General features: G+C 40.2%; 1 protein-coding gene across 1 annotated transcript in view; it reads right to left on the bottom strand.

The window, feature by feature from the left end:
- Positions 1-6,034: 6,034 nt before the first annotated feature.
- Positions 6,035-16,105, bottom strand: part of Arhgap20 (Rho GTPase activating protein 20) — an 83,117-nt gene continuing 73,046 nt past the window's right edge. The window contains exons 13-15 of the mRNA XM_055622279.1: positions 14,378-14,567; positions 13,238-13,349; positions 6,035-11,177 (exon numbers count right to left, since the gene is read on the bottom strand). Coding sequence (XP_055478254.1) covers positions 9,322-11,177; positions 13,238-13,349; positions 14,378-14,567 — 2,158 coding nt within the window. The 3' untranslated portion in view covers positions 6,035-9,321. The remainder of the gene's footprint in view (positions 11,178-13,237; positions 13,350-14,377; positions 14,568-16,105) is intronic.

Below are 16,105 nucleotides of genomic sequence, written 5' to 3'. Positions count from 1 at the left end.
TTTTATTGTATAGAATTGTTTTTCTATTTTGGTTTTGTTGTTTATATGAAGTTTAGAATTGTTCTTTCAAGGTCTGTAAAGAACTGTGTTGGTATTTTAATGGGGATTGCATTGAATCTGTAGATTGCTTTTGGTAAGAGGGCCAGTTTTACTATGTTAATCCTACTAATCCACGAGCATGGGACATCTTATCATTTTTGATATCGTCAATTTCATTCTTCAGAGACTTGAAATTCTTGTCATACAGGTCTTTCCCTTGCTTGGTTAGAATTACACCAAGATACTTTATATTATTTGTGGCTATTGTGAAGATTGTAGTTTCTCTAATTTCTTTCTTAGTCTGTCATTTGTGTAAAGGAGGGCTATTGATTTTTTTAAAAATTAATCTTGTATCCAGACACTTTGCTAAAGCTGTTTATCCATTCGCTGGTGGAATTTTGGGGTTGCTTACATACACTATCATATCATCTGCAAATAGGGATACTTTGATTTTTTAATTTGTTTCACCTTAATCTCCTTTAGTTTTCTTATTGTTCTAGCTAGAACTTTAAGCACTATATTGAAGAGATATGGAAAGAGTGGGCAGCTTTGTCTTCTCCCTGATTTTTTTTAATTGCTTTGAGTTTCTCTCCATTTAATTTAATGTTGGCAATCGGCTTGCTGTATATAGCTTTTATTACATTTAGGTATGAGCCTGTGTTCCTGATATCTCCAAGACTTTCAACTTGAAGGGGTGTTGGATCATGTCAAAGGCTTTTTCTGCATATAATGAGATGATTGTGTGATTTTTTTTGAGTTTGTTTATATGGTGTATTACTTTGATGGATTTTCATATGTTGAACCATTTCTGCATCCCAGATATAAAGCCCACTTGATCATGGTGGATTATATATTTGATGTAATCTTGGATTTGGTTTTTCAGTATTTTATTGAGTATTTTTTCATCAATGTTCATGAGTGAAATTTGTCTGAAATTCTCTCTTTGTTGAGTCTTTGTGTGGCTTAGGTATCAGGATGACTATGGCTTGGTAGAATAAGTTTGACAATGTTCCTTCTGTTTCTATTTTGTGGAATAGTTTGAGTATTGATACAAGCTTTTCTTTGATGTCTGGCAGACATTCTGTGCTAAAACCATCTAGACATGGGCCTTTTTTGGTTGGGAGACTTTTAGTGACTGCTTCTATTTCCTTAGGGATTACGGGACTGTTTGAACTGTTTACCTGATCTTGATTTAGCTTTGGTAGGTGAACTCTATCCAGAAAATCATCCATTGCCTTTAGATTTTTCAATTTTGTGGAATATAGGGTTTTGAAGACCTAACGACTTTTTGGATTTCCTCATTGTATGTTATTATGTCCCCCTTTTGTTTCTGATTTTGTTAATTTGGATACTCTCCTTCTGCAGTTTATTTTGGCTAAGAGTTTGTCTATCTTGTTGATTTTCTCAAAGAACCAGCCCTTCGTTTCATTGATTCTTTGTATCATTCTCTGTTTCCAATTTATTGATTTCATCCCGAGTTTGTTGTTTAGTCGCCTTTGGTGTGTTTGCTTCTTTCTCTTCTAGAGCTTTCAGATGAGCTGCTAAGTTACTAAATGGGATCTCTCCAATTCTTTATTGGGTGCTTTGTGCTATGAACTTTCATTGTGTCCCATAAGTTTGGTTATATTTTGCCTTCATTTTCTTTGAATACTAGAAAGTTATTAATTTCTTTCTTTCTTTCTTCCATTACCCCATGGTCTTTGAGTAGGGAGTTGTTCAGTTTTCCATGTTTGTAGGCTTTCCGTTGTTTCTATTGTTGCTGAGTTCCAACTTTAGTCCATGGTGGTCTAATAAGATGCAGGGGGTTATTTCAATCTTTTTTTTTTTTTTTATATCTGCTGAGGCTTGCTTTGTGACTGATTATATGGTCAGTTTTGAAGAATGTTCTGGGAGGTGCTAAGAAGAAGGTATATTCTCTTGTGTTTGGATGAAATGTTCTGTAGATATGTTAGGTGCATTTGATTCATGATGTCTGTTAGTTTCTTTATTCCCCATTTAATTTCTGTCTTGATGATCTGTCCATTGGAGAGAGTGGGGTGTTGAAGTCTCCCACTATTAATAGGTGGGGTTTGATGTATGACTTAAGCTTTAGTAATGTTTCTTTTACAAATGTGGGCATCTGTATTTGGAGCATAGATGTTCAGAATTGAGACATCATTTTGGTTGATTTTTCCTTTGACATGTATGAAGTGTCCTTCCCCATATCTTTTAATTTTTGTTGAAAGTCTATTTTATTAGATACTAGAATGGCTACTCCAGCTTGCTTCTTGGGTCCATTTGCTTAGAAAATATTTTCCAGCCCTTTATTGAAGTAATGCCTATGTTGCTGAGGTGTGTTTCTTGTATGCAACAGAATGATGGGTCCTGTTTCCCTATCCATTTTATTAACTTTATTTTTTTTAAATTAGGGAGTTGATGCCATTGATTTTGAGAGATATTAATGACCAGTTATTGTTACTTACTGTTATTTTAATGTTGGTGGTGCTAGTGTATGTGTGTGTGATTCTTTCTTTTGGTTATGCTGATGTGGGTTATTTATTACCTGTGTTTTCCTGGGTGTAGCTGGCCTCCTTGGGTTGGAGTTTCCCTTCTAGTTATCTTTTGTAGGGCTGGATTTGTTGACAGGTACTGTTTAAATTTGTTTTTGTCATGAAATATCTTGTTTGTTTGTTTTTTTTTTTCTCTCTGTGGTGATTAAAAGTTTTGCTGGGTAAAGTATTTGGGTCTGACATCTGTGGTTTCTTAGTGTCTGTAAGATATCTGTCTAGGCCCTTCTGGCTTTTAGAGTTTCTGATAAGAAATGAGGTGTAATTCTGATAGGTTTGCCTTTATGTGTGACTTGGCTTTTTTCTCTTGCAGCTTTTAATATTCTCTTTGTTCTTATATTTAGTATTTTGATTATTATGTGGTAGGGTGATTTTCTTTTCTGGTCCAATCTATTTGGTGTTATAAGCTTCTTTTATGTTTATAGACCTCTCTTTCTTTAGGTTGGGAAGTTTTCTTCTATGAATTTGTTGAAAATATTTTCTGGGCCTTGGAGCTGGGAGTCTCTCCTTTTTCTATTATTCTTAGGTTTGGTCTTTTCATGGTGTCCCAGATTTCTTGGATGTTCTGTGTCAGGAGCTTTTTAGATTTAACATTTTCTTTGACTGAGCTATCGTTTTTTTTTTTTTTTCAATCATATCTTCTACCCCTGAGATTCTCTCTTTTATCTCTTGTATTCTGTTGGTGATGCTTGTGCCTGTAGTTCCTGTCCTCTTCCCTAGGTTTTCTATCTCCAGGAATGCCTCAGATTGTATTTTCTTTATTGCTTCTAGTTCCATTTTTTAGGTCTTGAATACTTTTACTCATTTCCTTCTCAAGTTTGATTGTAGTTTCCTATATTTCTTTAATGGATTTGTTCAATTCTTTCACCTGTTTGATTGTATTTTCCTGTGATACTTTGAGAGCTTTATTGTTTTCCTTTAAGGCTGCTATCATTTTCATAACTTCAGATTTAAAATCTTTTTCTTGTGTTTCAGATGTAATATTATCTCCAGGTCTTGCTGTGGTAGGACCACTGGTTTCCTGTGGTGTCAGATGGCACCGAGTTTTGTTGCTTGCGTTCAAACCCTGGCCTCTAGCCATCTGGCCCAGGTAGGCCAACAGGTGGGAGCAGGTGGTGAGATATTCAAGCCTAATGCTGCTCTGATACCCCACAGGGCTCCTTGGGGTGGGGGACAATGGGGCTTGCCGTCCGTGTCCCAGGTGGGACAGGCAGATGGGAAACAGGCAGAAAGATCTCTAAGCTGAGAGCTGTGTGGTCCAGCATCACACAGGCCTCATTGGGATGGAAGGCTTGGATTTCTGCTCAACTCACCTCTACTGGGCTGGGTCTCTGCATGAATTCTTATCCTTAAGACATGTTGATCGTTCATCTTCTTTTCCTCCTCCCCTTCTTCTTCCTTCTCCTTCTTTCCTCCCCCACTAAACACTTTCAGTCTTTAAAGATGAGATAGATGTAGTGTGCTTCTGAATACAGCCAGTTTGTACCTTTTAAATGGTGAGTTGGGACTATTTGCATTTAGTATCATTATTGAGAGTTCGCTATTTCTATGTTTGTTTTGTTGTTTTGGAAGGGTATGGATTAGGGATTTGCTGGTCTACTCTGTTGGACTTGATGGATTATTTCCTAGGTCTCCTGTGCTCATCTATTACTCTCATGAAATAGTGCTCCTTTTGTGCTCTGGGTGATGAAACCCTCTGTGAATAGTATTTTCTCTGGTGCTGGCTTGAACTGCGTTGCCTTACTTTGTACTTATCTTGAGATGTTCTTATTTCTCCAGTAATTTTAGATGCTTTTTGCTGAGTATACCAATGTTTGGCAGATACTTGTAGGGTTTGAAATACATCATCTTATGCTTTTCTTGTTTTTTTTTTTAATCTTTGAAAACAGATACTCTTTTCATAGTAAAACTGAGAAAGTTTTTTTTTTTTCCTTTTTCTCCAATGGCATTAAATATTGTTAGTTTTGCCATGTTGACTGTGGCTTACTGGAGAGTGGTTCTCTCGTTATGCCTAGATGGAATTCTAAATGCCCTTTATGTTTGAATGTCTATTTTCTGTCCAGGTTTGTGGAACTTTCTGCTATAACCTCATTGAATAAATTGTTTTATCTCATTCCATGGCATGACTGCCCCTATCGCAGACCACTTCTAACGTCCTTGTGTAGTCTGCTGAGGCATGGTGAGAGCAGTGCCTCAAGGAGAATCTTAGCCTTCTGTACCACAATTTTGTTTTCATCTCTGCAGCTCGTTGTAGCCTGGCTTTTCTGCACACACTGCATTTCCACAGCCCTCATTGCATCTCCACAGGCTGGGTGGCCTTCTTCAGGTTGCTGTTCTGACTGTGTGTGGGCGCAGGTATAGCACCCCTCGGTAGCTGCTGCTGACCCTAGCCTGCTGGAAAACATGCGCTAAGGGCTTGGCTGCTTTTTGTTGTGGAGAAAAATCCTATTAAGCCTGATCTTTTCTTTTTCTTAAGTTTTTCTCTGCATTTTTTTCTTTTAAATGCTGACTCTTCTTTTACAATAATGTCATAGAGATGGTTTCTACTTGATAATTTTATCTGAAGCCTTGTTTTTTGAGATCTTTGTAATTCTCTTTCTCAAGTCAACTCATCTAGTAGGGCTTGCCTATCAGATTTGGTGTGCGACCTAACAGGAAACTTCTCAGCATTCATGTATTTTGATAGTCTATGCTCAGTCATTCCATTTTGGGAGCAAAGATATAAAATACTTCCTTTAAACTTGAAAATTCTAGGCAGCAATAATCCCAGTTCTTGTGGTAGAGAAAGAGTAAGTCTTCAGGGTACCCATTTTATTCTCTCTGAGTAACAGACTATTTCAGAAGGTTTTAGCCAGTTTATTCAGTTCTTATACAAGAGGCTGCAAAGAAGAATATCTAAATTTAAGTTAATGTAATCTAAAACACGGATAAAACAAGTAGCATCTAAATCTTAATGTCTGCAAATCTGCATCTTATATTACTATGTGAGGTAAAAATCTAAACACTACTTTTACTTTGACAAATGAAAATACTGAAAAACACGTTTAAGTCAATTAAAATTGTCTATGTGCCCTGATGTTGTCCAATAGGTATTCAAAGAACAATATTCTAGTCTAATAGTATCAACAGTGTGTATAGGCTGAGATTTCAAAACCAAAGTCTGCAAATATTCCTTCGTCTTCTGCCAATTCTACAAGAATATTTCACATTGTACAGAGATGAAGCTCCAGGGGTTTACTGTATTTGAAAAGGAAAAAAAGAAATAATGCAACACAAAGGTAGCTCAGAAATAAAGCAGGGCTTAGGGAAGGCAGCACACACTGTGAGTGATTTCTTAGTTTCACAGGAAAGTTTGTTTATGAGAAGACCTCATAACCAAAATGAAAGCAACTGAAGCAAATGCTTTACCCAAATTTATTATTCACAGTATAAAACTTACTGGGAGTAATTAAAAAAAAAAACAAAAATCTTATTCTTGGGTTGACAAATTAGAACTTTCTGATTCAGTGTTATGACATGCAAAGTACACTATAAAGAAGAGAGCTATTAACATTAGATTGAGTGCTCATTAAAAGTAAACTTCTGTTTCTTTGCAATTTGGGAAGAATTTACTGTTTCTGTGTGTATACATTGCAGAAATATAATTAAAAACATTTGTGAAAGTGGATTTGTCCTTCCTACCTAGCTGAAACAAATCTGTTTTCATAGTTTCTGAATCCCTTTGAAACCCTTTGAACAGTGGTTAAATTTATACAGAGTCCACTCAATAAACCCCAAGAAGTCAGTAGTCATAAGAAACTGTCATACTTCACAAATTACCTTCAAAGCACAGATATCCTGGTGTGTGTATAAAGTCAAATGGTTTCTCCCACCAGAATGCTCTAAACATGAAAGAAAATCTCATACACACATCAAATTGAGCTGATATTTCTTTTGGCATATGGACAAACCAGTCCACGTCATTCCAGGAATACAATGAAAAAGCACAATTTCTGATACAATGGGGACTGTTATGAATAAAACATAACTTGTTTGGTAAACAAGATTTAAAAATATAAAAAGGAGAAACAATTTCGCTATTTTCCCCTAGAAAACTGTGAGTAAAAACTTAAGGCCACAACTCATTATGTATGAAATGGTTAACTGAAAGGGGGCTCAGGCTTCCTGAGCGAAAGAAAGCTCCGCAGTCAGTATTTCTCCGTGGGACTGTTAACTGCAGGATGACATTTTATTTAACAGACAGCATGGACTTTGTACATGTCTATCATCAGTGCCTTGAAAACCAAACAATTTAAAAGTTAGCAGCAGTTTCTGCAAGGTACAAAAATACACATTTGTTACATAACACGGTAATAAAATTTGTCAAGATATATTATACAAACTCATAGCATTTGAGATAAAGAATCAGTCTAATATATTATAGATTGATGGAGTCCAATAAAATGACATGTCTGTCTTCAAATCATACAATACTTTACAGCAATATCAACAGACTATTCACATTAAGTATAATGGGAGCATCTAAGGAAACAGAGTCCGAATGGTTGGTGGTGAACCTTACCAACTATTTTCTTCTATGCTTCAAACTGGGTGGACGATTTTCTACTGGCCATTATGAAAGAAAAAAGAAAGCCAGAATGCTTAGTTTGTTTAGGAAGCATTTCTTCTGGAGAGACATTCTAAGCTATAAGATCTTCATCCACATCTTGCAATTCTGACAGTAGTATGCCCCAAAGGGAAGGGTCGTCCTGCTAACTTTATATACTAATAGCACAAAAGGTACATGTGGATACTTCGGAGTCTTCATATGGAAGTGGTTGGTTACATCTGACTGAGATTGCCAGTGTCATGAAGGAGATCACTGGACACAGAGTTCTAGAGATAATTAAGACCAGGGAAAACAGGGCCATGCCCAAGAGGTAGGTGGCACTTCTGTAGTTAATACTGAGATAAGTCCATACCCTATAACCGACAATGTGACCTTTAGGAGACATGAACAACATCTGCCATGAGTTTCCTGGTGACTGGTAGGAAAAATAATTTGGGGTAAGCTAGTTTTTGAGTGAAAAGTCCTTTTTTACAGTGGATTCAAGAGACTGCACAGACTCTAGGAAACTTGTAATAGGTATCTCAAGGGAAGATATTTATCTATTTTAGGGTGTATCCTTCCATCTCATACTGGCTGGCAAGATCTTACTCCTAAGAAAGAAGACATACTGGTACAGCCTTGAAAGTAAAGAGAGAGAAGAAATGTCCATGATAAAATATGATGGTCTAAACTTTAATATTTATAAACTCCAGATCATTTGGAAAAGATAGAGAACTTCAGCAAAAAAAAAAAATATATATATCCAAAGACAGTGACCATCAGAGACAGCCCAACAGCAACTTCATTCTGTGCTCTACTCAATAATCGCTTACAGCCTGTCAGTCTCTAATCAATAACAATCTGTAGAATAAAGGGATAATTAACAACTGTTCTTTTTCTCCTCTTGGCTGACTGTAATCTAACAATCAGGGCTGCAGAGAAACATTTCCACAGGGATGTCATATTGATAAATAATACTTATGGAACCAAGAAGGGAATGTTGTTGTCGAAGACTGCCATCTTTCATAATGAGAAAGTTGGGACTTAGAGAAAAGTTTCACATGGTAACCTGCCCTTAAGTCTAAGCCAGTGAGCAGCCCTTTCTGTGACATCTTATGTATCACAGGATCCAACCTTCTGATCTGGATACATATCTACACACATTTTCTTACCAATTCCAGCGCAGTAAAAGGCCTTTCTCAATTGCATGAATGCTGCTATTGACATGGCACAAAGCATGGCATCTCTTGCTTCTCTGAAGCCTTTCCTCAGATTAATCAGCCAGGAAAAGTTGATTTTGAAATAATTTCTCTAATTCTTATATGGCTATTTTTTTTTTCCTACGCTACTTGAACAAATGCCGTCAAGCATGCTCTTTTCGGAGGAGGGATAAGTTACGTTTCTGTAGCGCATCTTTACCACAGGCGCTGTGGGAAGGACAACAAAATGATCAAACATCCCCTTTGTATTTCCATTTCTGAAAAATACAAATGAACTCAACTCTAACAGAAAACAAGACAAAACAAAAAACACCTCAGTCAACTAAGCCACCCAATTGCGAGTTGTGCTGTCATGACACCCATACTCTTTAATCTTTAAGAGTGGTTTTCTCTTCTTTTATCAATGAGGTGGTCCCTAAAATGACCCCGTGCAGACAGGTGACTGGGAAAAGCCACTGACTTGGATTCAGGGATAGGCTTTGCTTTCCTTAGTGAATGTACATGCTTTTCTGAATGACTTGGTGACCCCTTTCCTTGCTTACTTATTCCATGGCATAAAGATGGCTTCTCTCTACTGATCCTTTTTACATATCACTAAGGTACTCTGGTCCTCCCAAGACACCAGACTCACAGACTGTTGACACAGCAGGGTTATTCCACAGAGGACACTTCCTCTGACTTTCTGTTGGTATCTATGTCTCAGGAAAGGACTAACCCACCCTTTCACAGGAAATGCCTTTCAAAACTTTAGAGCATGAAACATCTCAACAAAGAAACTGTCATATTAGCAATGATTGTCCTTGTGCTACCTACCTACCCCATGTGTCTTATAAAAGGGGGCACACTAGCTACTGTCTTTATTTTTTATTAGCCCAGTTCCTGTTCTTAAAGACATCTGACTATTTTGATGCCAGATTCTTATTGCAGGTTAAATGTCTTTGGTTAAATGTCTGTCTCCATCACCACAAACTGTCATAGACTCTGCATCTGGGCTGGCCACATCCTCCCTAGTCCCAAGGCTTGGTGAGGCTCTTTCCCAAGAGTTATTAGAAGGGTACTGCCCTCCACCCTCTTCTCCTTCATGCAACTTCATACAAAGTTTGAGTCTGCTTTCCACCAGGTGGAACGGGGAGCTGGAGTGTTGCTCTGAGTCCTGACAGGCATAAGAACTGCACCCATGGGCTGTCTGTATCGCTCCAGAACTTTCATCCATCTGTAGGTGTATGTCATCCAGACTTTCTTGTAGAGAGTCAGTCTCTGGAGGACCAGAAGCATGTGGAGGTAATTCCAAAGGTTCTTTTAGGGAACAGATTTTCATGTCTTCCGGTCTGGCTGCTTTTGTTTTCTTTTTGAGGGACCAGTTTTTCAAAGTGACCAAACCACTTCTCAACCATGCGCTGGGGTGAAGGGTTACAGAATGCATTTGTGATGGTTGCTCCGTGGAACCCTTTCTTAAATAAGCTAGGTGGCTGCTGGTCTGCCCCGTGGAGGGACCAGGCATTCCAGAAATGAGGCTGGGACTGTGAAAGTCTGAAGAAAGCTCTTCCTGTTTTCTCCCTGCCTGGAAAGTGCAGTCTATGGGCGAGGAAGTTTCGGTGGGTGTAAACACAGAGTGCTCTGAGATCTGAGAAAAAGCGCTGTCCTGGGAGCTCACCGACGAGCCGGATGGAGACGTGCCTGGGGAGGATAAGCTCGAATAGCTAGCCCTTGGGCAAAGGTTTAGTCTTGGGGGCAAAACCTTCTCAGTGCTTTGCTGGGTGCCGCTGCTCTTGCCCACCTCAATCCCCATGACCAAACTCTGATTAATGAGTTTTTGCCCCTCGATTTGCAAAGACTTATGCCTTTTTAGATACTCCTCTTCTCCATGCAAGAGGCCAGCCTCACAGCTAGTTTTATGCTGTTTCTTTGAGTAGATCCCCCTGAGATAGGACAGCTTGTAGTTGTGGTCATCGATGCTGGGTTCTGAACAGCGCCGATGTACCCGGGAGCTCTTCCGGGCATCTGCTGCGTGTGGCGGGGAGAACCCGCCCGTATCTGCATCGAAGGGTTGCTTCCTGGAATGATCCTGGGAGGACACGTGGCTGTAAGATGCCACAGAAATGGCCACTGGCTTGGACTTAGTGAAAGGTGTCACTTGATTTCCTTCATGACCAGACGAGCTTTTCTTCTTTATGTTTTCGTTAGTAGTGTTTCTCTTACTGATGTCAGTGCCTCCAACTGAACTCTGTTGAAGGCGCATCTTACCCTCTTTCTTCAGGGACTGGGTCTGCCCCAGGTAATCTTCTTCCTTCCGAGAGAGCACGGCATCGCAGCTGGACTTGCGTAGCCTTTTCTGGTAAAACTCCCGGAGGTAGGAGAGCTTCGTGTCTAGATAGTCGATGCTGGGCTCTGAGCAGCGCCGGTGCCTCCGCAGGACTTTGGGGGCGTCTGCTGCAGCTGTGGGCAGGCAGCTGGGTGTACCGGGGCCAGCTGGGGTCCTGGTGTCCTCCCCCACTGAGACCTTCCTGTAGGCTACGAAGACACTCACTGGCTTGGACTCCAGGGGTTGTTTCAGTTGAATGTGTTCGTCTTTAGGCTGATCCAAGTCGAAGTCGCTCAGGGTTAGAAGGCCTTCCACCTCAGGCTGTTCGAGGTCATAGTCACTGAGGGTTAGGACAGAGTCCATGCTTCTGCTCCCCTGGCCGAGTTTCTTCACCAGGTCACTGCACGGAGCATCGGCATCCTCATTGAGCTCGTTTTCCAAGCTGTCATAGGAGGAGTCATTCATCTGGAAGCAAGACATATCTGTAGGCAGAAAGGAAACCATGGTCAACAGCCTCACAAATCCAACCTGTACTGCCTTTAAGGCACACCAGCAAGCTCTGTTATTTACATGTACAGAGTTCAAATTTCTACCCTTCAAGAAGGAAAGAATCTTAAAAAAAAAAAAACAAAACCCTATTTACTCACTTTACAGCCCAATCATAGCTCCCTCCCTCCTCTCCTCCCAGTCCCACCTTTCTTCCCTCTTTCTCTTAACCCCCCTCCACTCCCCCTCAGAAAAGGGGAGCCCCCCCCCAGCACATCAAGTCGTATCAGGACTACACACATCCTCTACCATGGTGGCCTGGCCAGGCAGCCCTGCAATGGGGGGAGTGACCAAAAAGAATGTAAATGAGGCCTTGTTTGAGTCAGCTCCCTTCCCCTTGCTAGAAGACACACATGGAGACCAAGCTGTCCATTATGTACATATCTGGTGGGGGCCTAGGTCCAGTCCATACATGGTTTTAATTTTTTTTATTTAAAATCTTCAAAAAAATTTAATTTCTGAGTAGTATTCCATTGTTGTAAATATACCACAATTTCTGTATCCATTCCTCTGTTGAGGGACATCTGGGTTGTTTCCAGAATCTGGTTATTATGAATAAAGCTGCTACGAACATGACTGAACAAATGTCCTTGTTGTGTACTTGAACATATTTTGGATATATGCCTAGGAGTGGTATAACTGGATCTAGAGGTAGCGCTATTTCTAATTATCTGAGAAAGTGCCAGATTGATTTCCAAAGTGGGGAATGAGGAGAGCCTTACCAGGCCACAGAGGAAGACAATGCAGCCAGTCCTGATGAGACCTGATAGGCTAGGGTCAGATGGAAGGGGAGGAGGACCTCCCCTATCAGTGGACTAGGGGAGGGGCATAGGGGGAGAAGAGAGAGGTTAGGGTGGGATTGAGAGGAGACAAGGGAGGGGGCTACAGTGGGATACAAAGTGAACAAATTGTAATAAATAAAAAATAAAAAATTTATAACTTTGTGTATGGAGGGAGCTGGCAGCACATGCAGGCCAAGGCACACATAAAAAGGTCGGACGGAGGACGATTTGCTGGAGTTGGTTCTTTCCTTCCACCATGTTGGTCCCCAGCAATAGGATATTAAACTCAGGCTGTCAAGCCTGATGGGGGGTGGTGGCAGGGTAAGCACCTTTACACACTAAGTCATCTTGTCTACCTGAATCTTTTCATTACCCCAAATGTTAGTGTTGAAGGCAAAACTCTTTTAGGGGGCATGAATGCTAGATTCATCTCTGTTTCCAATGAAGTGACTTTTTCCTAAGGTGAGGCGTTTCTCAAAGCAACAGATATGTCATAAAATGGACAAAAAATGAAAAGTGAGTAAACTAGTGTGAAGCTGACCTGGATTCTGGCTAAGAGTCCGTCTTCTGATGCGAGTGTGCCACATACAATTATACAAAATACCAGCAGACTCTGTGAGACCTTTCATAAAGCTCTCTGGGGTTAGACCATTACTTTAACTCTTGTAATTATTATAAAGATGAAACATTGTTTATATTTCATAGATGGAATAATGAGGCTTGGTGGCACAATATTATGGACTGAAGGAAGAGTAGTAGTAATTGGTAGTAAGGAAGTTATTTTTAGGGAGGTTGTATATCTATGAATTCAGAACCTCCCCTCACCTCAAAGACGCTAGTTGTTTCAAATTGGGTCAAAGCACAATTAGAATTCTGAGGTCTTAGAATTCACTAGGAGTTGAGGGGCTAAGAAGCTCCCCCCCCCAAATCAGGACCTCCCCTACTGCCTCCGAACCTTTGATTCCAGTTTCAACAACAGTAGTTCTAATATATATTAGAATTTCTTTTTTTAAAAAGGGCACAAATCTTTAGTGTACAGATTGCAGGCTTAACCCACGTGTATCTCAGCTCCATCACACTGACTTCTCAGCAGGCCCTCTGGAGGAAGGAATGAAAGCTTTGGTCCCTGCTGACCCAGGTCAGAGGCTCTGGAACAACCAGCCTCGGCGTCTTCATAGACAAAGATCTAGTTCTTACAGTGCTCTTCACAGTACCTGAGGTATGTTCTCTGTCGCTTCTCTCAGAAAGCTCCCCCAAGAGCGAAGTGATTTCTTCTCCAAATATCCTACAGCAATTTTCAATTAGAAATTGTATAAGAAGCGAAACCTGTGCCCAATGAAAGAATTCAAGTGTTATTATTCATATGTGTTTATTATGTCACACTTCATATACACATCCTGATCTTAACCACAAAATTCAAAATAATAGAGAAAAGTATATGAAAAGAATACAAAAGCCCCACTGCCAATTGATAATAATTTAAAGAGCAGTCTGGCCACAGAACTGAATCTGAGTCAGCAGATAACAGTTATCTGTAGCCTTGGTTTAACACTAATGTTTTATATCATATAGCTATGCCTTTTAAAGCAGGACAACTTCAAGCAACCTCCATAGGTGTTTGAGGTATAGACACATACTGTGTTATTAAAATTTATCAACTATCAGTACTGAGGACTCACACAAGAAATTCTTGTGTAAAGGGCAAGTTGCTGTAATTTTGGAAGAAGACTCCTCTGTGGGTACAGAAGGAAGGAGAGGGACAGGCAGACTCTAACTGGTGTCAGCATGGCCCCCTACCACACCCCCTAAGCGGAGGTGCCTGAGGGGAGAGGAGCGTTTAAGCTGGCTCCATGCTGCCACCGAGATGGACGAGCACTGACCTATGGCTGATTCGCCTCAGCAACTGAGAAATGGTGAGCGTGAAGCAAACTGGTGCCCGGAACTCCTGATCAACAGTGGCGCCCCAGGGGTGGGACCTCAGTCTCCACTGTATCATTAAGGAAGGAACCACGGTGAGGATCTGCTCTCAAGATGGTGTCCCTGGCAAATGTTGCCGCTGAGAACTGAACTCTGGCTGGTCTGAGCTCTAAGGCGCAGGTTTTAATGAAGTGCCTTCTTAGAACTTGTTCAGCCAGTCTCCTTAGAAGGAAAAGTGAAGTAACAGTGGATCTTTTTCTCTCCCTTCTGTTTGATGTCACCTAGCTATAGTCTACCAGGACAGAATGACCAACAAACCCATATAGAGAAATCTACTTTAGATATTTAAGAGCCTGTGTTTAAGAATGCTGTGAGTTTCAAATGTTTCAGAATGGGGAATGAGGACTTGGGATATAAAAATAAAAAAATGTCATTACCTTTTTTGTAAATTCATTTTCTAGTTCTGGGCTGGAGGAAGTAGGAGGCCAAAGAATGCTTGGAGCGATACACACTGCTAAGTTAAATGCAGTCATCTGATTAGATAAGGAATGTTGTTCAATGTTGTGTAATACCCCAAACAGATACCTTAGGAAAACAACATTGGCTCTGGGAAGCTGATCTAATAGCCTAAAGACAGAAAAATGCAGGACGTTTTATTAAGAAACGTGTAAAGACAGGCAGTTCTCCCTTCACCCGCATGGGAGCCATGCAAATCAAACAGGCAAATCGGGAGCACAGTGCGGATCTATGAGAGGTTCAGCCGACTGCCGCGTGTGCAGCAAGGGCCGCTTACACAGAAGGTGAGCACTGGCAATGACTTGTCCCATCTTGTCTTTATAACTCAATGAAAATATAGAAGAATGCATGAAATATGTTGCCTGCTATTATTCCCAGGAAACGTAGTACAGTATGTTTTAACTCAGGCAACTCCTGCAACATTTCATAGTATTTCCTAGCGAACCCACGAAAGGCATCCTGGAAAGACTAAAGTGCTCCTTTACTTCAAGCAGCAAGGCAGCAGTGCTCTTTCTTGGTGACAACCCAGGTCTTAGCCACAAAAATTTCCAGGTTTGTTCTGGGAGCCATGTTCTCCCCAACCCAGATTCCAAAGGCACTTGTGCCCCCGGCCTGTCTTTATTGGTACCATTCTCTCAATAGTCAAGCTTGTATTATGTTTCCCGCTGTTCTCATTTAACGTAAGTGACTAGGTTTTAAATGATTATTCACTGAAAATTACTTTTACTACCACCCAGAACACACACGCATACACACACACACACACACACACATACTCTCTCTCTCTTTCTCTGTGTGTGTATGTATATATATGTATTTCTATAACAGTGTACAACTTTAGGAAATAAGGTACTTTGACACCTGTTGCACAAACAGCAGAGGCCTTTCTTCGGTATCATGGGCTGACAGTGACTCCAGATCAGACCCTGAAATCAACCAAGAGATGATCTGGATGTATTCAGTAGGAGATAAAGCTTCTAGCCCACGCTTTCAGGTCATCTGATTCTGTAAGCATGCTAAGCCTTTAGGCTACTTCAATATGGAGCCGTAGGTAGCAATAGTATCCAATACTTGCTTATGGAATTAAATTCTGTCTGGCAGAAAGGACAACTGACTGATCAGCATCCATGGCCCAGAAAAAAAAGAGACAATTCTGTATATCTGCAGATTTACACCAGCACGCATGACTCAGTTACTGAAAGCTGGGGTATTCTGTAATCTGCTATGTGTGGGTTGTATGGAACATCTTACTGGTCCTGTCATAAAATAACTTACACAAATTAAATAAACAAAAGCTTTTGCTTAAGTGTCATAATTTCATATTAAAATTAAACAAGTGATATTTGGGATCCAAGATTTTCATAAACTAGACTATTGTAATTTTTTTAATGCACACTTCTTTCCTACATAGTCTCTTATGATGTAGGAAATACTCATGAACATGAGCTGAAGAATCCTACAAGGAATCTCACTGGTTGGCTTTAGATAGTGCAGTTTTTTTTCTCCTTTCTTTCTTTCTTTCTTTCTTTCTTTCTTTCTTTCTTTCTTTCTTTCTTTCTTTCTTTCTTTCTTTCTTTCTTTTCTTCTTCTTCTTCTTCTTCTTCTTCTTCTTCTTCTTCTTCTTCTTCTTCTTCTTCTTCTTCTTCTTC

Source organism: Psammomys obesus, unplaced genomic scaffold, assembly GCF_907164565.1.
Source record: "Psammomys obesus unplaced genomic scaffold, mPsaObe1.curated_primary_1811, whole genome shotgun sequence".
Classification (NCBI taxonomy): Eukaryota; Metazoa; Chordata; class Mammalia; order Rodentia; family Muridae; genus Psammomys; species Psammomys obesus.
The sequence above is the reverse complement of the archived record's forward strand: the minus strand, read 5'-3'. Positions and strand labels throughout refer to the sequence as shown.